Source organism: Spinacia oleracea, chromosome 4, assembly GCF_020520425.1.
Source record: "Spinacia oleracea cultivar Varoflay chromosome 4, BTI_SOV_V1, whole genome shotgun sequence".
In the NCBI taxonomy this organism is placed as follows: Eukaryota; Viridiplantae; Streptophyta; class Magnoliopsida; order Caryophyllales; family Amaranthaceae; genus Spinacia; species Spinacia oleracea.
In genome coordinates this window covers 128,414,877-128,436,915 of record NC_079490.1, presented here as the reverse complement: position 1 = coordinate 128,436,915, position 22,039 = coordinate 128,414,877, and the positions used below count along the sequence as shown (strand labels likewise).

At 40.1% G+C, this 22,039-nt stretch overlaps 1 protein-coding gene across 1 annotated transcript; it reads left to right on the top strand.

Annotated features, from left to right (window-relative positions):
- Positions 1–5,887: 5,887 nt before the first annotated feature.
- LOC110790314 (uncharacterized) lies at positions 5,888–6,790 on the top strand. Its single transcript, XM_021995095.2, has one exon. The coding sequence runs from the start codon at positions 5,888–5,890 to the stop codon at positions 6,788–6,790; it is 903 nt and encodes a 300-aa protein (XP_021850787.2).
- The last annotated feature ends 15,249 nt before the right edge of the window (positions 6,791–22,039 follow it).

Here is a 22,039-nt window from a genome sequence, read left to right as displayed (position 1 = left end):
GTGAGTGTGCTATGTGTCCACCCATACCACTCTCACACTTTCTCAAACAAGAGTTACACCTTCAACCCAATATATAAACAAAGAGGAAATGAGTTATAGTTTCAATGTGGGACAAAAACAACATTCACATTTTTACACTCTTTTCTTTTGTATTTCCTAACAAGAACTTCCAACAGTGACTACCAGACTATGGGTTATGGACTTTCAAATCAGGTTGGTAGTAAATCATGCCGGTAGTAAATCAGGTAATAATTAATCACTTTTTAATAATTCCTTGCTTAAATTTTTTTATTTTTTCTTTTTTTTATTTTTTTTTTTAACATTACTTCACACAAACCAGGTAGTTTCAGACTACACTGGTAGCAAAATTCAACCGGTATAAGGTTGGCTGACAACCAGAACAAAAATGTTTGACCTTATATTGGTAGCCGACAAAAATGCTCGTATGCTCACATTACCGTGGGATTTCGAAAAGACACATTTCTGACAATTAAATAACAAGAACCTTGCAGGCGGAGCCGACAGCTAATTTAGAGGCATGGGGCATGGCTTTTCAAATCAGTCCGGCAACAAGTATGACTTTCAAACCAAACGTAAATTATACCAGTAGCAAGCAGAAAATATGATTTCATTTTATAGCGGTAACCAGCATTTTTGCTATGGAGTAATAAATTAGATGGTAGGAGGCATATAGCATTGTATGCGGCACTAGTATTATCGTGGGATTTCGGAAAGACATAATTAACCACTTATTAATAATCACCATAAACCAGGTAATTTCAGATTACCCTGGGAGCAAACCACCGGCAAAAAATCAGGTAGTTTTATCCGGCAATAATACAGTCGGCAATTAATCAGGTAATCTTAGCCAGCAATTAGTGGGTACGCTAATCATGGATGAGCATTTGAAGAATTAAAAACCCCCTCTTAATCACATAAATAAGGAGAGAGAAAGCTTAGCTTTGGTGACGGCGCTTTGGTACAAAATGTTGCTAAACCGGTAACGCCGGTAGCAAACTGACCGGTTGGAGATATGCCGACAAAATTGATTTACTCCGTTCCCTTTGAATCTGCACTCTTTTTGGCTATGCTTTTGCCCAAATTACACACTTTCCTTTTACTCTTCCATTGTTGCTTGTCTTTTCTTTTTCTTCTTTTAACTGACTTTCTTAGATCCGAACATTTTCCGAACATTTCGCGACTCAATGCAAATTTTTGCTGCTCTATAGTCAAGTTAACTTCACAAATAAAGGGATTTGCTCATGATATATGAAATTCCTACCTTCTGTATTGATGATTTTGAGATTGAATTTGTTTTTGGGGAGCAATTCGTTTTGGGTAATAGACCTAACAATGGTTTTGCTTTTATTTTACTTTGTCTTTGCTTAATTATCTATGTCGAAAAATGGAGATGGGCTTATGTACTTTGTACACAATATTCATCATTTTTTTTTTGTAGATTTGGGGGGATGTGAATGTGTTTCGTTGTCGGAAGTTCTGGGCACAATGGTATGTTATTGTGCCCCTCCTTCTAGCGCCAATTGTTCCGGTATTGGAATCGGTGGTGTGGTCGGATCTTCGTATCTTGAATGTGGAGGTGATTTCCTGCAAAGTAAACCCCGAACCCGAGGGAGGTTCCCCGGATCGGAGCCTCCGACGCCCAACATTAGTAATATATCATAAAGAGATGGAGTACAGAGAGGAGGGAGTAGAGAGTGCAGAGAAGTTAAGTTTACATTCCCCCATAAATGAGTATTTATAGGGGTTTGATGGATTATTAGGTCATAGATTGGGCCTTGGCCTTTATTGCACTTTGAGCCCATAACACTAGAATATGATATTCTGGTATAGAATTGGGCCTACGGGAGTATCCCGTACAGGTTGGATTTTGATTTGCTAAAATTATTGGGTTTACTTTGTCTACTATTGTCGTTCTCTTGCTAAGGATTTTTGTTTGTAATGCTGGAGAATACAATACAGATAATTTTATTTCCATCTAACTTTAGTTTGTTTAATTCATTGTCTATTTTGATGAAGTAGGTTTGATTGGAATTTTTTTTGTTGACTTTGTTCTTGGATGATTTGATGAGGTGCTGTGAAATTTGTTTTTGCTGCTTCTATCAGCAATTTTTGTTGCCATTGATGAAATAGTAAGGTCCTGAATTACTTTAATTAACTTTGTGTGACCAACAATGTACTTTGCAATTGGTGAAGTTGCGGTGCAGCTGCTGTAATCTTAGCAGAAGACAACAAAGCATTTTTGGGCTTTCATCTACATGCATCCCATCAACTACAGCTGCCTGCTTGAAACGCTTTTTTATTGTGGTCCATGTTTTTAAATTATCTACTGAGCTGCGAAGTATATGAATTTTTCAATTCATTCAATTTGTAATTATAATGATTTCAAAATACCTAAAATATGTACTCTGTAGTAGATATTTGCTTTGAAATCATTATAATTACAAATTGAATATTTACCTAAAATATGTACTCTGTAGTAATTATATGAATATTTACTGAGATCACATTTTTTGTCACAGAGACCAGCATCCAGCAACTTGTTGGAGGAGAAGTTACAACTGGTAACTTGTGGTTTATGACCATGACCCTCTATAGACCCTATTAGCTTTTGGATATGACCCTGACCCGACCCTAACCCTTATGACCCTAACCCGACCCTGACCCGCATGTATTTTTATATGACCCGCAAATGACCCGACCCGCTAATGACCCGCCCTGACCCGCCCCGACCCGTCCAATAACCAGGTCTAGTACTAACAGTTAGCTGCCAAAGTAGCGGGTAACTAATATGAGTGTTCGGTAAAAGTATCGGTTGATATTGTAAAATAAAATAAAAGCTTGAATATTGTTCAAAACTTTACTATAGATTTGTCAAACATTATCCGCTAGTTTCCTTAAAAGCTACTAATTTTAACATTAGACAAAAGCTACTCAACCGCTACATCTACCGCTAACCGCTACCTAAACCGCAATCTTGCCGAACACTTGAAAATTTTACAAGTAGCGTTTTGAATAAGTCAAAACGCTACCCACTACCTCAAAAGCTACTGACGAACGCACCCCATATATAATTTGTAGTTGTTAAGATATAAGAAATCCTTACTATGTCTGAGTTTTGTGTATAATTCATTCATTCCTCCATTCCTCATTTCAATACGTTCTCATTGCAATACATTCTCAGGAACTATCGTCATTCCCATAAATCTATATATTATGTTGATGAGGGAATATTTAAGTATGGTGGGGTTTAACAATTCACGCAGTATGATTATTCATTATGATCATCAATAAAGAGGTTTTTGTTTAGTTATCTTAACATATACTATTACAACCCAACTATATAGACATGATCACATGAAGGTGTTCTAATTGTTTTAATTTTACTATATCTCCCTCTTTTATCTAAGTTAGTCTCGATCTTTTTCCCGTTCTTTTTATTGATTTTTTTCATTATTTTGTTGATTGTTTTTATAATCCTTTGGTTGATAGTTACAAATATAAGTCATTATAATTGTCAATTGTTTGTGTTCCCTAATTTGTTTTAGACTATTTACGTTAAAGTAAAATAATGGTTAAAGTATTGTTATATTTCGGTAATCCCAACTATTAATTACAATGATGTCATAAGACGAAACTGAGAATGGAGGTATTCAGGTATACGAAATGGAGTACTACGAGTCGTCTATGATTGCATCATTGTATCACTTTAACAATTTTGTTTTGTTTTTTTTTCGGTTAATTTCTTTCTTGCATTTATGTAAGTTTTTGTTCTTAGTTATTTACCGTCATAATTTTGATCGAAATCTTGCGTATTTGGACCTTTTGCCTAGCAAATCTATGAATGTCCTTGAAGTTTTTGCGGGTCATGATGCTAGAGGGGGGGGGGGGCAATGGAGACATTGGCGGCGTAGACACCCCTTCATAGGTTACAACTTCTTTATGTATTTCTGCTTCGAATTAAATATTCTAAAATCACGTTTTGGGATTGGCCATGATCGTCTTCGCTAACTGCCACTCATTATAATTGGAGGTCTAATGGTTAGCTCCATCATCGATGGTTACCTTGAAAATCTTTTATTCTTCATCGATTGTTTTTTCTAATGGAAAATTCCAATTTAACGTTGGTTTTGCAATTACTAAACTTTATTGGCCTATTGCACTAAATTAGTGGTGTGATTCCAGTATAACTACTGAACATGAAGTCCAAAGCATTTGCCAGTTTTTATATGCTTAGCTTGCATGATATGTCGTGCATTGATAACATATATTGAGTTAATATTGATAGTAGTTTTATAACTCTACTTGGTCAATCAATAAATATTGTCCATGTTGATAATTATATATATATATATATATATATATATATATATATATATATATATATATATATATATATATTAAAAAATTACTTTATTCTTGACAAGCTAGGTTGTTGATGTGGCCTAAAATAAAAGACTGCCACATGGCCTTATTAGGATGGCCAAAAAGGAGGACAAAGATGCTCCAGCATGAATACCCAGAATCCATACTGAGCCCATATCCGCATCCAGACCCAGGGTCCATCTCTTAGGCCCATGACCCCATTTTGATTGGAAAGACCCTAGTCAAATTATGACTGAAAGCCCAACATATAACGGGACCAACAGGTCTAATCAGACATCCTATTATTAGACACATGTCCTAATCTGGAAAATCACCCAATCATCAGGTCAGGGTTTGAGGATCAAATCCCAAGAAACCCTAGCACTATAAATAGTGAAGATCCCAAGGTAAAAGTGGGCATTCAATTTATTCCCACCTACCTTAAACTATCTTTGCTCTGCCTTCTCTCTAAAATTACTTCTCTCTCTAGCTTATACTCACTTAGGCATCGGAGGGAATATTCCTACGGGAATATTCTAGTTTTGTAGGTTTCTAGAGGATCGTGCCAGCTCATACTTGATACCTCCGAGGAACGCGTGACACGTCATCACCGTAAAACATCCCACAACATTTGTCGCAGTCTGTGGGGAGGTATAGTATCATGGCTGAGCCACAATCTGAAGGAGAGTATAATGGTGAAGTAGAGGAAAGGCAGCCCCGGGAAAGGAGTCAACGCCATATAGAGGAAGCAAATCGAGTTGCAAACGCTGGAAACACGCCGCGCTGAGTTCAGGAGGCCGAGGTGCTCGTAGAAGAGGAACCCGTCTTGGAAGCACCTCCACCAGGCGGCCATCTAAGCCCTAGTGTCCGGGACGCCGTGCTGGATGAAAATCTGGACTTGCCTGTCTCGGTAGGATCACTGCGTGAAATCCTGGCAGGATTCCAACAACAAATGAATCAAACCTTCTGACAGCAGATGAGTACCACGTTGCAGGATAAAATACGAAGGAACATGTTGATCTACAGCACTGAAAGGGCGGCTACGCAGAGGCCTCTCAGTCTTGGCGTCAATCAGATAAACAGAATGCCATTCAGATCCAACGTATGGAGAGCAGGAGAAAGTTCCCGTCCACAAGCTAGCCGAGGAGCCACTCCTTTGGCAGAACGCTCAGAGATTGACCGCGGCCATCAAGCCTTTCTGCCTCGGCGAGAGCAGGTCGTGCGACCACCTTCCAGGGTAAACCCACCGGCCATCTTACGGCCATCCTCTAGACGTCAGGAACACTATGAAGCTGAATCTGAACTATCAAACACTGGATCTACTCCAGTTATGGAGTATCCCCCATTTTACCCCTCTACTCGAGGACAAACCCAGATGACGCCTAACAGAGTGAGCATGCGTCCTCGTATGATCTCCAGCCGCCGTGAACCAACTTATCATATCCAGTAGGGGTTGAATAACTTGACGTTGAGGCATATGAGCACTCCCTTCTCTGAGGACACAATGAACGCCCCGAAAGAACCTAAAGTCAAAACTCCCACCATTGAAGCTTATGACGGCACCACCGACCCAGACATGCACCTAGTTGCATACCGTCACCACATGTATGTTCAAGGAACCAACGAGGCCATGTGGTGCAAATACTTTCTGGCCACCCTTAAAGGAGTGGCGTCCAAATGGTTTGAACGATTTCCCCCAGGATCAATCGCCTCTTTCAACGAGCTACAAAACTTGTTCTCCACCAGGTTCATGGCACACAAGGAAGAAAGGAAAACAAGCATGCATTTGGGACGCATTCAACAAGGAAATGATGAGTCTTTGAGAAGCTATGTTAAGCGCTTCAATCTAGAGGCCGGACAGATCCCGGATCTTCCTGATGGTGTCTCCTTCGATAATTTTATCAGAGGATTGAAGAAATGGTCATTCAAATTTGACTTGGTTAAGAAGAGTGTCCGGACTATGGCTGAAGTTTTGGAGGAGGACGAAGCATTTATCCATGCAACAGAAATATGCAGTGCGTCCAAAGATGGAAAGGCGGGTAAGGCGACAGATTCCTCAGGGAAGAAAGAGAAGATAGATAGGAAAGCCCCACGGGTAAATGGTACTTGGGCTCATTCGAAAGAGCATGATACCAATTCTCCCGGACAGAAGAGAAGACGTCCACAAGAAAGAGAATATTTCGAATACAATACAGACCTTCTCACGATCCTAGTGGTCGTCGGGACCAGGTTCGATCTTGAACGACCCTTCCCCATGAAATTTCCAGCTGAAAGTCAAGATCCTAAGCTGTATTGTCAGTTCCACGAAGATATAGGGCATGACACCAAAGAGTGCAGAAGCCTGAAGAGAGCCCTGGACGGCCTAGCCTCCAAGGCCCACTCACGGCACAGGGAAGAATCAGTATAAGAAAAACAAGTCACCCGTCTAAGCCACAGAGGGAAATCACAACGAAGGTGGATATGTAGCCGTCATATCAGGAGGACCAGCTGTAATACCTCGTATTTTTATAATATTTATAAGTATATTTTATTATATTTATAAAGCATTTTACGATTTATTAACATTTAAATAATATTTAAATGCATTTTATTTAATGTATTTTAATTAATTAGAATATTTATTATTTTAATTAATTACGAAACGAATTTAATTCTTGAGTCGGGAAATTAAATGAGTTGCAAATGATTTTTAAAGCTTCGGGTTTTAAATAAAAAGTCCAATTTGTTTTATTAAACGAGCCCAATCAAAAGAGTTTAATTTAAATCCTAAGCTAGCCCAAATCATTTATTTCCTAAGCCCAACTCAAATCTCCTAAGCCTAGCCCATCAAGGGATTAAGGAGCCTATAAATAGGACTCCCCCATCATTAAATGAGCCCCTAAAATTCATAAACCCTCTTTTGTTTTTCTTGCCCCTCACTCCAACTCCCTCTCCTCTCTCTTTGCTCGACACCCGCACGGCCTCGTGCCCTCGAGCCCTCCTGCTCGCCCGCCTCTCACCCACACACACTCTCGCCCTCCCTTTTTCTCTCGCAGCCCGCCCAGCCAGCACGCATAGTTGCTGGTGCTGTGCTGCTGTGTTGTTGCATCTTGTGCATCGAACACCCACACCCTCGCTCTCTCTCTCTCGTGCCCTCGCGCACAGCGCTGCACCCACACTCTCGCTCTCTCGCTCTCTCCTTCGTGCCCCAGCGCGCGCGTCCCCCTCTTGCTCGCGCCTGCTGCTGCTGCCTCGCCCCTTCGACGCTGCGCGCACCCGCACACAAGTCGTGCGTGTGTGTGTGCGGTGTTGTTCGTGTGTTGTTCGTGTTCGTTCTTGTTCAATTTTTCGCCCAATCACTTTAAATTCTTGGTTGTTCCGTGCTATAGGCCGGATTGGTATAATTCTCTTCTTCCTTACCTATTCTATTTAAATTCCGTATTTTAAATTATTATATTAATATTGTTTTGAGTAATTAAAATGCTGGGAACCGGTTATGAATACCGTGGTTTGAGAATTTGCGTGTTGTGATTCATTAGGTTTTTTTAATTATTAAAGGATGAATTTTCAGATTTGTTTATTGAATAAAGCATTGATTTTTATGATAATAAACTAGTGTTATTGGGATTTTCAAGTTAGGGTTTTAACCTAGACCTAATGAGTCAATTGATTAGCATAATTAGGTGATGATTTTAATTATGATAATCAATTATATTTTCAGATTTGAATAAAGGTTTAAAGTGTCGATTTTTATTGATTTTAAAGGCGGAAAAAGTATGTTTTTGTACTAGAGATTGATTTTGCAAATTGAGACGATTTTATTATTGAAAAACGATTGAATTCTAAAGTTTAAAGGAGGTTTTAAATTTTATAAAGTTGCTGGAAATTTAATGAACATGGAAATAATTTAAGTTTCATTATTTTGATGATAGGAGGTGATTTCTAGTTGAGTGCTCGTTATTGCAAAGTGGCCCCTACGCTTAGGTATTCAAGGTACGTACAAGTCTAGGGCGACCACACCTTTTGTCAATGACATTACATGATTGTTGATGATGTGAATTATATTATGTGGAACCATGTTTATTTTGGTGAACGAGCATGTGATTTGTGATGTTGGATTTATTGGATTAATTGTTGAACAAGCATGTTGGAATTATTATGAGTATGGATTTCATTGTCAATCATGTTGTTCAATATTTATGCATGTATGGTTTATTTCACATGCAAGGGATGGATTATTTATTTGTATGCTATTGTACGGGATGTCTAGCATACTTTGAGCCAATTATTCGTACTTTGTTGTACTATTTATTTTACCACATGTGAAGGGTTAGCTCACGTAAGCCACCGCACATGTAGGGTTCAGTTGGGAATATTATGTATGAAATGAATTAGGATTTGTCGTGCAAGGGCACAACCCTCATGTTAATGTGCATGATGTGGAGTCTCACCTTGGTGAGGAGGAACATGGTAGTAATATCACAAGTGTCTTTCCTTGTTGATCACAAGTCCTAAAGCATTTAAAATAAGATTGTTTTGGTTGTTGTTTATTAATTGTATGTGTGCATGTTGGTGAGTCTTGAGTTCGCCTTTAATAATATATTAATAAACGTAAAGTGCAACCAGAACAAGCTTCAAAACTCTTGGAACATATATACCTTGAGTATGAACAATGGGGGGAGTCTTTCCGGAAAGCTCGTACTCCTACTAATGATACAAGACGTTGTTTCATTTATATTATGCGCAGGAATTCCGTCGGTATGGCCCGACACTCGGTATGGCCCGATTTTATTATTATATATTTGGTGTATGGTTGGCTCCCATCACCTTTTCCCTTTGTGGATTATTCTTTTGGCCCGTTCGAAGCTTATTCTAATTAAATTGTGAGTCAAGAGTCGAGTCAAGTGTCGAGTCTTGTATTCATGATTGGTTGTTAATCATTATATGGCTTTTGCATGTTGATTAGTACTTAGCGAGTGATGCATGTTTTAGTTTCATTTCACTTTATTCTTGTAAGTACTCAGCTTTTGCTGACTACGTGCTTTGTGTGTTTTGGTCATGGCCTTTGCCTTAATGACCCTATGATGATCTATCATTTGCACTTGCATTGATGGGGAGTAGAATAAAATAGCAGGTTGGTAGATCGGAATCATGTGGCTTGGGATGATCGAGAGAGTTGCATGTTTTCGTATTTCGAACTATTTAACTTAACTTTATTTATGTTTGGAATGTTTTAATTATTTATACTCTGGGTTTTGGGCCTTTATGGTTCCAAATTGTAGGAGGCCTCAATATTTCATTAATTATGTTTTTAAAAGTTAGTTGACATTTAATTCCGCTGCGTAATTCTGGTAATAGCCTTAACCGTTATCACGGTGGCGGTAATACTTTAGTAATTCCTTTATTTTAAGTTGGAAAATGGTTTTATAAAAGCAAGGAATTATTAGGGTGTTACAAAGTGGTATACTAGACCTTAGTTTCATTCCTTCTTTGTAGTAAACAATACTACAAAGTGGTAATCGGAGACTAATGCGGAACTTTAGGATTTTTAAATATTATTTTCCTAAAGTCAAAACGTATTATTTTGAGTACTCAATATTTTAAAGGTCAAATATCAACTATTTTGGGTCGTTTGAAATAAGTTGAAAAGTTTGGATTATTATTTAATTTAATTAATTTTTCCGAATTTTTTTTTATTCGAAAATTTCGAATTAAATTCGAATTAATTTTATTATTTTCGGATTTTCTTTTATTTAAATATCCGAATTATTTTAATTATTTATTTATTTATTCGAATCTTTTTCGAATTTATAATTTTTTTATTTTTTTTTAATTTCCGGATTCTTTTTTTTTAATTTTTCCGAAATTAATTTATTTAATTAATTAATAATTTTTATTAATTTTCGATTTTAATTTTAATAATTTCAACTAAGTTAGGAGTCATTTCTTAATTAATTTCGAAAATTAATATTATTATCAAGTGAGGAGTGGGTAGACTAAGAAGGGCATATTAGTCTAAGAATGCATATCATGTGATAATGTGATTTATTAATTGCCATGTATATGTTTTGACCATGTCTTATCTTGCTTTATGTGATTGATTGCATCATATTTCATGTTGATCATATACTTGTGCATTGAAATTGTATGGCTCCACGAACTATTTATTGTATCCTTTTGGGGTTGGAATTTCTATGGAAACGCGTTAGTAAGACTTTTGAGTTGTGAATTTTCAGGAATTAAGGATGCTACCTTCTAAGTTCACCAGTCTAGGATACTTAAGAGAAGATGGATAATGAGACTCCTCGCACGTATGTTCAGAAGATCGTGTTTGCTTGTGACTATTTGGCTTCGACCAAGAATATGCCCCACCTTAGGCACAAAGATATGATGGCTAGTATGGTTATACATTGTTTACCCCAAAAGAACCCTTACATAGACCTCAAGAACAAGTTAAGTGACATGCATTTTGGTGATGGTACCCCTAATTGGTACAAATATGGGACTAGTGATGGTAGGTGGAAGTATGATTCTGAGGTTCTTGCTACTATCTTAGAGGTTGCGGAAAATAGCTATGAGGATGGGAAGTACTCTGCGGGTCTAGGTATGGGCTATGGAGGAATAGAAAGTGATGGTGAGGATGGCATGATCCATGATGAGCAAGCTAGTGACGTTGAGGAGGATAGTGATGATGATGTGGTAGAGATTGAAAATCCTAACCCTATAGTTCCTGAACCCACCATTGAGATATCCAGTGGATCTGAAGATGAGTTTGAAGAGAATAATGTGGTTGATAGTGAGCCACAGCAAAATGATGAGGCTATGGATGAAGACTCGGATCCGGAAGAAGACTTGGATGATCCTAATGATCAAGACTTTACTCCAGAGCAATACAAGGAAAGAAATGATCGTCGTGATGACGTTAGTCTCTAGAGAAATGTAATCCTTAGTTTTATTTTTCGTTGATTAATAAAGTGGCAAAGCTACTATTTATGGTTTTAGTTTTATCATAGTTGGAGAATAAATGCTATGGCATTAGTGGATGTAAGACTTATTCATTGGAGTTTTATAAAAGAATAGAATTTCCTTTTCGTTATCCTTTAAGTTCAATTCTCAATTCTAAGTCTTGTGGGTATCGCAAAGGGATTACTTGTTATTTCTTCAATAAAATTTTATGTGCAAGGTGGTTTAGTGCAACCATCTAAATTTACCTGCATCGAATAGTGGGGTGAGAAGGCCCAAGAATGGCGCCAACTCTTCCCCTAGGTTGCGCCTAAATGTGTTCTTGTTGTGAGTAGGTTCGTTGTTGAACTAGTGCCTTAGTAATGTCATGTCCAACCAATATTAAAGTTAGCCTTTTTATTTATTCAGGAGAAGGGATATGGCTAACCAAGAGATTTCTGAAGTGGTTAGACAACTAGCTGAGGTAGTTCGAGACCTAGCTCAAACTAGAGCCAACCCAGTGCATGATCCGGCTGGGGAAATGTTTAAGAAAATAGCTCAAAGAAAGCCTCCACTCTATAGCGGAGAGATTGAACCCAGTGTACTTGAGAACTAGTTGAGAGAGTTTGATAAGCTCATTGTAGCTGTGAATTGCCCCGAAAACCTTAGGGTGAATAGTGTTGTGTACTACCTGAGAGGTGAAGCTGATTTATGGTGGCAACTATGTGAAAATACCCTTAGAGCCACACCTAACTTTGGATGGGAAGCATTCAAAACTGCACTAAGGAACCAGTTTTACCCACCTTATCTGAAGAAGCAAAAGGCGCAGGAGTTCATTGAACTCAAAATGGGAGGTCTGTCTGTGACAGAATACTATTCTAAGTTTATAGAGCTGTCTAGGTTTGCACCTGAAGTGGTGGCAATGGAAGAGCTCAGGGCTCAAAGATTTGAGAATGGTTTGACCATGGACTTACAGCTGTTGTTGCCTGGAGAGATCTTTACCTTATTAGACACCCTGTACGGAAAAGCTGCTCACCTGTATGGGTTACAGAAAAGGAAGAATGGTAGTGCTGAAAAGAGAAAGGATGGTGGAAGCTCGAATCAAGGGAATAACCATCAAAATCAGGGGAATTTTAAGAAGCACAAAGGAAATGGGAATTTCCAGTTTAGGGCTGACAATGGTGGTAATCGCAACAACCAAGGTGGTGGGAATCAGTCTGGAAGGAATGGAGTACGAACCTACGACTGTAGGTGCTATAACATGAATCACCCTGGAAAGGATTGTGATGGAAATTTGGTGACTTGTAGATTCTGTCAGAAGTTAGGCCATAGGGAGTATGAATTCTATTCTAAGAATGGAAAGCCTAACCAAGGTAACCACCAAGGCAATAACCGGAACAATCAGAACCGGAATGGGGGAAATGGAGGTGGAAACCAAAGGAACTACCAAGGTGGTAACAATGGCAATAACAATGGCAATAGCAATGGCAATCACCAGAACCATGGAAAGCCTGGAGGGAACCAACAGCAGAATGGGAACCGAAACAACAATGGGAACACCAATGGAGGTGGCTATAACAAAGGAGTTGCCCAAGGAAAGTTGAATGTGATATCTAGGCAAGAAGCGGAGACTTCCTCTGACGTCATAGCGGGTACTTTTTCTATTAATTCCGTTTTAGTTAAAGTTCTATTTGATTCTGGTGCGACTTATTCTTTTATATCAGTAGATGCTTTGGGGAAACTAGGGATGAAAGAACCTGAAACAATTGAGGTACCTATAGTCATACCTACTGGTAGTATAGTGAAGTGTACCAAAATTCATAGAGATGTGCCTTTGACCATAGCCAAGACCGTGTTCTTATCTAACCTAATCGAATTTGAGTTAGGAGAGCTAGATGTAATTCTAGGGATGGATTGGTTGGCCAAGTTCAGAGCCAAGATAGATTGTGAGAAGCAGAAGGTTCACTTGAGGTCTAGCCTAGGCAAAGTAGTGTCATATCGTTGTTTTGGTAAGCCTAAGAACATAGGAATCATCACGGCAATGGAACTCGTGAAGCTAGTCAGTAAAGGGAACCCAGCCTCCTTATATAATGTGAGAAACCTAGAGATCCCGGAGATGCCTCCCAATCGACCTATTGACGTTACCATAGATTTAGTGCCTGGAACCGCCACTATTTCAAAAGCACCCTATTGAATGGCTCCAGCAGAAATGAATGAGTTAAAAAGCCAACTAGAGGATCTATTGGAGAAAGGTTACATTAGGCCAAGTGCATCGCCTTGGGGAGCACCAGTGTTCTTTGTGAAGAAAAAGGATGGAAGTATGAGGCTCTGTATAGACTACAGGGAGCTCAATAAGGTCACGATCAAGAACAAGTATCCATTACCTAGGATAGAAGACCTATTTGACCAACTGAAGGGAGCTGGAATCTTTTCGAAGATCGATTTGCGTTCGAGTTATCATCAATTGAGAATCGATGATCACGATATACCAAAGACCGCATTCAGGACTAGATACGGACATTATGAGTTCACTGTCATGGCTTTTGGGTTAACCAATGCCCCTGCAATATTTATGGACTTAATGAACCGTGTATTCCATGCCTATTTGGACAAGTTTGTAGTGGTTTTCATAGATGGCATCCTAGTATATTCAAAGAGTGAAGAATATCACGCAGAACACTTGAGATCGGTGTTGAGTACCTTGAGAGATAACCAGTTGTATGCCAAGTTCTCAAAGTGTGAGTTTTGGTTGGAAAGAGTTGCATTTTTGGGACATTTTGTGTCAAAAGAAGGAGTGGCAGTTGACCCTGCTAAGATCAAAGCTGTTAGTGAATGGCCTACACCCAAGAGTGTGACTGACATTCGTAGTTTTCTGGGATCAGTTGGCTACTATAGGCGCTTTGTGCAAGACTTCTCTAGGATAGCCAAGCCCATGACTACCTTGATGAAGAAGGAAGCAAAGTTTGAATGGAGTGACCAGTGTGAGGAAGCATTCCAAGCCTTAAAGACGCGATTGACAACCGCGCCAGTATTAACCTTACCAGATGAGAGTGGTGCATACGATGTGTACAGTGATGCCTCTAAGAATGGTTTAGGGTGTGTATTGATGCAGAACGGGAAGGTTATTGCGTATGCGTCAAGGCAATTGAAGCCATATGAATCCAATTACCCTACCCATGATTTAGAGCTGGCTGCTATAGTGTTTGCATTGAAGATATGGAGACACTATCTGTACGGTGTGAAGTGTAGCATATTTACGGACCACAAAAGTTTGAAGTACATCTTCACACAGAAGGATTTTAATATGCGCCAACGAAGGTGGTTGAAGTTAATTAAGGACTATGATTTGGATATCCAGTACCATGAAGGAAAAGACAATGTAGTTGCGGATGCCTTGAGTAGGAAATCAAGTCATAGTGTTAATGCGTTAGTCGTTGCTAACGAGCTGTATAAGGACATGCAGCGTTTGAACCTTGAAATAGTAAGTGGTGAAAGCCTTGTGGGAATAATGAATGCCTTAACCATCCAACCGTCGATATTTGATGAGATTAGGGAGAATCAGGCTGGTGATGTAAAGTTGGAGCGAATCAAGGAAAAGATTTCGCAGGGTAAGGAGTTAGAATTCCGAATCCATGATGATGGAAGTTTGAGGTACAAAGGCAGGTGGTGCGTGCCTCAACAGTGTGGAGAATTGAAAGAGAGATTGATGAAAGAAGGGCATAATACGCCATATTCTGTGCACCCAGGTGGTGACAAGTTGTATAAGGACTTGAAGAAGGTCTATTGGTGGCCAAGGATGAAGAACGAAGTGGCTGAATTTGTGGCTAGATGTCTGACTTGTCAGAAGGTTAAAATAGAGCACAGGAGACCTCAAGGGAAGGTCCAACCTTTAGAGATTCCAAGCTGGAAATGGGACTGTATTTCTATGGACTTTGTCACTTGTTTACGTAAGTCAAAGACTGGGAATGATACAATTTGGGTGGTGGTAGATAGGTTGACTAAGTCAGCAGTGTTTATACCAATGAAGGAAACCTGGAAAATGGAACAACTTGCTAAAGCCTACATTAAGAATGTTGTGAGGTTACATGGAGTTCCTAAGGATATCGTATCAGATAGGGATTCAAGGTTTCTTTCGAATTTCTGGAAAAGTGTGCAGAAAAGTTTTGGTACAACATTGAAAATGAGTACAGCCTTCCACCCAGCCACGGATGGGCAAGCTGAAAGGACTATCCAAACCCTGGAGGATATGCTTCGGGCATGCGTTATTGATTTCCAAGGAAGTTGGGAAGATAGCCTGGATTTGATTGAGTTTTCCTATAATAATAGCTATCATGCTAGCATTGGAATGACACCATTTGAGGCTCTGTATGGACGAAAGTGTAGAAGTCCACTTTGCTGGAACGACATTAGTGAAACCGTAGTGTTGGGACCTCAAATGATAGAGGACACCATGAACCAAATCCGAACCATCCAATCCAAGATTCAAGCGGCGCAGGATCGCCAAAAGAGTTATGCAGACTTGAAACGTAGGGATGAAGAGTTCAATATAGGTGATAAAGTGTTGCTCAAAGTGTCACCAATGAAAGGTGTCATGAGATTTGGAAAGAAAGGGAAGTTAAGCCCTAAGTACATAGGCCCATATGAAATCTTAGAAAGAATTTGAAAGGTAGCTTATAGACTAGCCTTGCCTATGGACTTGCATAGAGTGCATAATGTGTTCCACATATCTCAGTTAAGGAAATATATCCCGGATAAATCGCATGTGTTGCAACCGGAGACCATAGAATTAGACCAAAGTTTAACCTTTGAGGAAAGACCTGTCAAAATCCTTGAAAGCAAAGTGCGTAGTACGCATACTAAAGATGTGAAAATTGTCAAAGTGTTGTGGTCTAATCAAGAATCTGAGGAAGCAACTTGGGAAGCGGAGGACGAAATGAGAATTAAATATCCCGAGCTTTTTCCCGAGGTTAGTTGAGTTACGAGGTGGTAACTCGTGTCTTTTAAGGGGGGTAGAGTGCGGTAGAATTTCGCGCTTTTTACCTTGTTTTCCCCTATTTTATGCTCAATTTAGTGCTTTCTATTGAATTTGCACTTATTATTGTCATGTTTAATCATGTAAAGAGTACAACAACTTGTGAGGGGGTCGAAAAAGCACGAGGCTAATGCGTGACCTCGTCCCTCGTGGGTGTGACGCTTCTTTTTGTCAAATCAAGTGTAATTGGATTTCCTGTGAGTTTACACCCAATTGACTAGTAATATAGGAGTCGCCATTCAGTTTTTAACGACAATGAGAAAAACTGACAAAACCCGGTTATCGTGACATAAAGGGAGTGCAATTATGTTTGACCACGACGGCCGTAGGTTCCCTTGTGATCCCTGGTGGTGGGGATCGCTCAACGTACACCCGCAGGGTAGAGATTGAGGGTTCGGGGGACTGTAACTACCGAGAGGAGTACTCGCTCTTCGATAACTCCAGAGGCAGGATATCCTTACTAGCTCAGCATAAATAATTGAAGGGACATGCGTTAACTATTAAACTAATCTGATTTGATTTTATCAATATGCAACATATAGTACTGGATCGAACGCGATTATCTGATTTAGATTGTTTTAAGGGACCTAGCATGATAATCCAATTTCCCAAAAATATCATATTTATTAAGCGTGATCGAACAATCAGATTTTAGTTAGTTTAACAGTTCATAAAAGGTCGAGGAAAGCAATTAAACCACGGAAAAGGGACACATTACGACGCACCCTTGAGAGGTGCGTCATGGTTCTCAGAAAACTAACCACTTTGACTTTGCTATTTCTACTTTTATTTAACGAATCTCAAATTATGGGACAGGATACGTTCTGTTCGATTTATGGATCAATTGCGACAGAACGCGTGATCAGTTTTGCAGCGTGAGGCTTAGGCTTAGGGGTTTAGAGTCGATACTCAGAATATAATTGTGTGTTGTTGTGTCCTTTTCACGTCGAACTTAAGGCCCTATTTATAGAAAAGAGTTCGTGGAAAGATAGAATTGCAGAACTCTAATCCACGAGGAATTAGGAAAAAACACGTACCAGGTATTTTCAGCGCCCAGGCCTGGGCGCCGAAGATTTCGGCGCCCAGAGCCAGGCGTTCAAAATAGGGTCTAGGCTGTTTTTCTTAGTCAGATTCGGATTCCTAGAATCCGGAGTATTTGAGATTTAATTGAGTCCTTTAGTGCGTATTAACCTTGTGACGGGATGCGTCTGGGCCCGTTACGAACTCTAGGCTCGTTAGGATTTTAATTAATACGTGACTCTTACTTTCGAATCATATTAGGAATAGGATTCTCTCGCCATTTCTATCTCACTTAGGATTTATGTTGGAGTTAAACACCTAATTCCGACAGGTTTCTATCTTTTATGACTTGCCACTTTTAACAACTACCCATTACGGCAATTACTATTTTTAGCAGGTTTCCATAAATAGCAGGTTTCTATAAATAGCAGGTTTCGGGTGAAACGAAAAGGGGAATTGAGATTCGTTATTTTATAGGAGATGCGTTGTCAAGTGGAGATTTACGTTCTCATCATCGAACCTTCCCTTTCGGGAATGGGGACAAAAGTAGGTGTCTACAGTTAGCCCCCACTTTGACTGAGTCTTGGAATAAGACGATGGTCAAAGTACTAGAAGGAGTGCGCCACACAAGCCATGGTGACCTGTTTTTGCGAGGGTCTCACGAGCCCCCGAGTGATAACATTTGACTTAAGGGTCATCACTTGGAGTGTCGACATATCCCTCACGTGTCATTGGGATTTGTCAATGGATAGTATAGAAACTTCCTCACTTTGTCATTGGAAGGATCTAAAGAAGTGTAGAAACTCCTTCACTTTCTCATTGGGAGTAGCTACAGATGTTTTCGAAATCAAAGCTATAAAGTGTAATTGGGCCTGGCCAAGCCCAACCACGAGGTAAAAACGTTTTTAAAGATTCTCATTTTCAAGGCTAGTTAAACGAGAAAACCCCCTTGTTTTTATGGGACGTAAAACGAAGGAAAATCCAGCACATCGTTCTATTTTGGAAAAACGGATAACCAATCCTTTAATTTTTGGAAAAAAGGGAAAACCAATCTCATCGTTCTTTTTTGGAAAAACGGAAAACCAACCCTTTAATTTTTGGAAAAAGGGAAAACCGATCACATCGTTCTTTTTTGGAAAAACGGAAAACCAATCCTTTAACTTTTGGAAAAAGGGAAAACCGATCCTTTAATTTTTGGAAAAAGGGAAAACCGATCCTTTAATTTTTGGAAAAAGGGAAAACCGATCCTTTAATTTTTGGAAAAAGGGAAAACCGATAAAGGTTATCGCTGCAGCGACTAAGGACCTGCGCGGTTAGTGACGCAGACCCCGCCGGCTAAAGATGGCGAGCCTGTCCGCTAAGGGTGGACACCCCGTCCGATAGAAGTGGACGAATCTGTTTTTGAAATTTGAAGATAAGGACCTACGCGGTTTGTGACGTAGACCCCGCCGGCTAAAGATGGCGAGCCTATTTTGAATTTGAAGACTTTATTTTTCGAAAACTGAGGACCTGCGCGGCTAGTGACGCAGACCCCGCCTGTGGAAGGTGGGCGAGCCCATTTTGAATTTCTTTCTTTTCATTTTGCCTATGTAGAAGGGCTTTTGTGATTACAACCTGTTGGTGGATCGCAACATTTCCTGATTAGGTGTGTCTTATAAGTGGGCCCACACTCAGTATATTTCTGTTTAACGATATTTTTTAAAATACCGTTTTTTTCCTTTTTTTTTTTTTGAGATTATCCAAACACGGGACTTGTGTATAGCGCAGCCCGGGAATGTGATTTTGATCGCGCGCTCTCTGTTGGAGTATACTTTTCGTGAGCCCCCAAGCACTCGGGCTTTGGTGGTCATTTTTCGCATACTTCATAACGTCTTTTAATCATGTTTGGGGTCGAGCTCGTATGTGCGAGCGACCTTTCATAGTGGTGTGCTACTTTGGCGAAGTCATGGGGTGCGACTTCAGTCTTCGGGCGACAAGGTTTAAATATCATTCGGTTTAGCTTGGCCCGATTTAATCCTTTGACAGACAGACATTTTTATTTGAGAAACCAATGACTTAACAACATTTTTTGGTGTTTCGAAGAATGACGTTAATATTTTTTGTTTTGAAAAGTGTACATATATGTTTCTTGAGACAAGTGTAAGTTTCGACCAAGTTTTACCATTCATTTTTGCTATTTGGGAGCTTAAAGGTGCTTTTGGGCTTGATCTTAATTGTACATAGGGCCTCGTGTCTAGCAACATGGTTTTAAGTCGTTTCCTGCTCCGCGTTTTGTGAAATCTGGGCCTTGGGCTGCATTTTCGGCGCCCAAGGCTGGGCGTTTAAATATTTCGGCGCCCAGCTTCGGGCGCTGAAAGTCCTTTCCTGGCGAATTTTGACTTTCGGATTTCTTAACGCGTTTCCGAATGGGATCAGGATGTGACTTGATGCGTTCAGCTATATATAGGGGCTAGATACGTCCCTATTTTCCATCACTCTCAATTTCCTTTTTTCTTTGTTGTGTTTTAATTACTCCTTGCTTTTGTCATGTCGATTCCCACTTTCTCCCTCCAACGGGCTGTTAGGCGTTGGCTACGGGCCCTTAATCCTACAGAAAAGGCTTTATTGAAAGAATACCACTTAGAGGCACTTTTAGGCTTACAACAAATTAACATTGACTATAATTTTCTGCACGCAGCCCTAAGCTTTTGGGACTCCGATCATCATGTTTTTGTCTTTCGGGGCAACGAAATATGTCCTTTGCCAGATGAATTTGCTGCGATCCTTGGTTATCCTACTAATGCTACCCCTGCCACTCCTGGCACTATCGAAGAGAGTAAAACAACCATAGGGGCTTTCCTAGGACTAGATGCTAACATGCTTGCTGAAGTTGTTGTAGGTGATGAGGTTAATTTGGCAAAACTTGTAAAACACCACTTTAGGCCTTGTATTTTGCTTGTTGAATCATTATTTGCTGTCGAATAACAATGACGAGTTCGGTGATATAAGGTTGATCCCCTTGATTAGCCAGATGGAAATTTGCTATTCTATTATGCCGTTGGTTGTTGCCGAGACTTTGCTGAGTGCGGACGAGCTGAAGAAGGATGCCAAATCTGAACATTTTAAGGGAAGCCCCCTATTACTACAGGTAATCGATTTTTCTTGCGCACGTACACACTTTTTTTTTTGCATACACATTTTTTATTCGTCCTGCCTTGGGGCTGAGTTTCAGCGCCCAGGGCTGGGCGCTGGAATTTTCGGCGCCTGGTCCTGGGCGTTGAAACTGCGCCCCAGGAACCGTTTTCTTTTATTATTATTTTTTGATCGTACACGTTTTTTGCAGATTTGGCTCGTGGAACGGCTTAGACTCTTGGAAGCTCCTGCCGATCCTAAATAGGGTAACCGAAAATACTTGCACCAAGGCCAGGACGAGGCCGAATGGGCCTCCTTTTTTACTTATGGCATTTGTTCATTAAGTGGGTGGTACCATGGTGGGGTTTGACTACTATGACGGGCGGTTCTGATGTATCGGTTTATGTTTCCTTGTTGGGGCTATCTCGACCCATTTATATTTTCCCTTACCGAGTCATGCGTCAATATGGTTTAAGGCAGACTATCCCCTTTTCTGATACGGTACCACCTAAGGTAGCGGCCTTTTCACAAGCACGGGTTCTAGCGTGGGCTAAGTATTATGATGGTCTCCCGCGTTGGGCCGTAGCTACAAATGGCTTTGTGGGTCTTTCCGAAAACTACAAGTTGTGGATGAGCTCCGATGATAAAGCTGTGAGGACCGAGGCTCGAAATGAGGAGCCGGCTGAGCTTTTGATACCTCGTATTCGTGTTAAGTATGAGGGTCCTGATTCTGCCAAACCTCGTACCTATGGTATTAAGACTGTGAAAGCTCGTCCTGATCGAAAGCGAAAGGAAGTTCCTCCCCGTTCCAGTTTCAGGCCTAAAAAGATGCCTAACATGAAGGTGCCTGCTGTTGTTAAAAGAAATGCAAGCTCTCGCGGAGATCGTCGCCGGAACAATGTATGGGTTAAGAAGGCTCAGCCACCTGTAGAAACACTGGCTAGTCTAGTTGATGATAATAATCCTTCTCCCACCATTGTCTGTGCCCTTGAGGCTGAGCGGGCTATAACTGAGAATGTTTCTGAAACCTTGGCATCTTTGGAAGTTAGTGTCCAGGAGCCGGTTCTTATGGAGATTGATATTGGGGCAGCGCAGAAGACTGTGGGGATGGATCCTGCGAACATTGCCCTCTACAAGACTTTATTTGATGATCCGGAAGAACTAGAGTAGTGTTGTTCTTGCTAGGGTGTAGGTGCCCTTTATTTATTTCAGTTGTGTTTGTTTTTTCATTCCTTAGCACTTTGTTTTCCTTCTTATTATTTTTCAATAAAGGCGTATTTTATTTTTTCATTTTCATTTTTTGTTTCTCCTTCTTTTTATATTTTTAAATGTCTAACACTTTTTGCACAATTTATGTATGTTTGTTTTTTGATTGGACCGAATCCTTGGTAAGGATTGCCTACGTATCTTGTCAGAATCAGGTCGCGCGTAGTTCTGGCTAGAATAAGTTCTAGGGTGCCAGATTTTAATAGATATGCCCTGAGGTGGTAGCATATAACTTAATCGGTCAAATGAGTGAAGTATTATCATTATTTTCGTCTGCCGTTTTTTGTTTGCCGTAAGTCGCGTAAA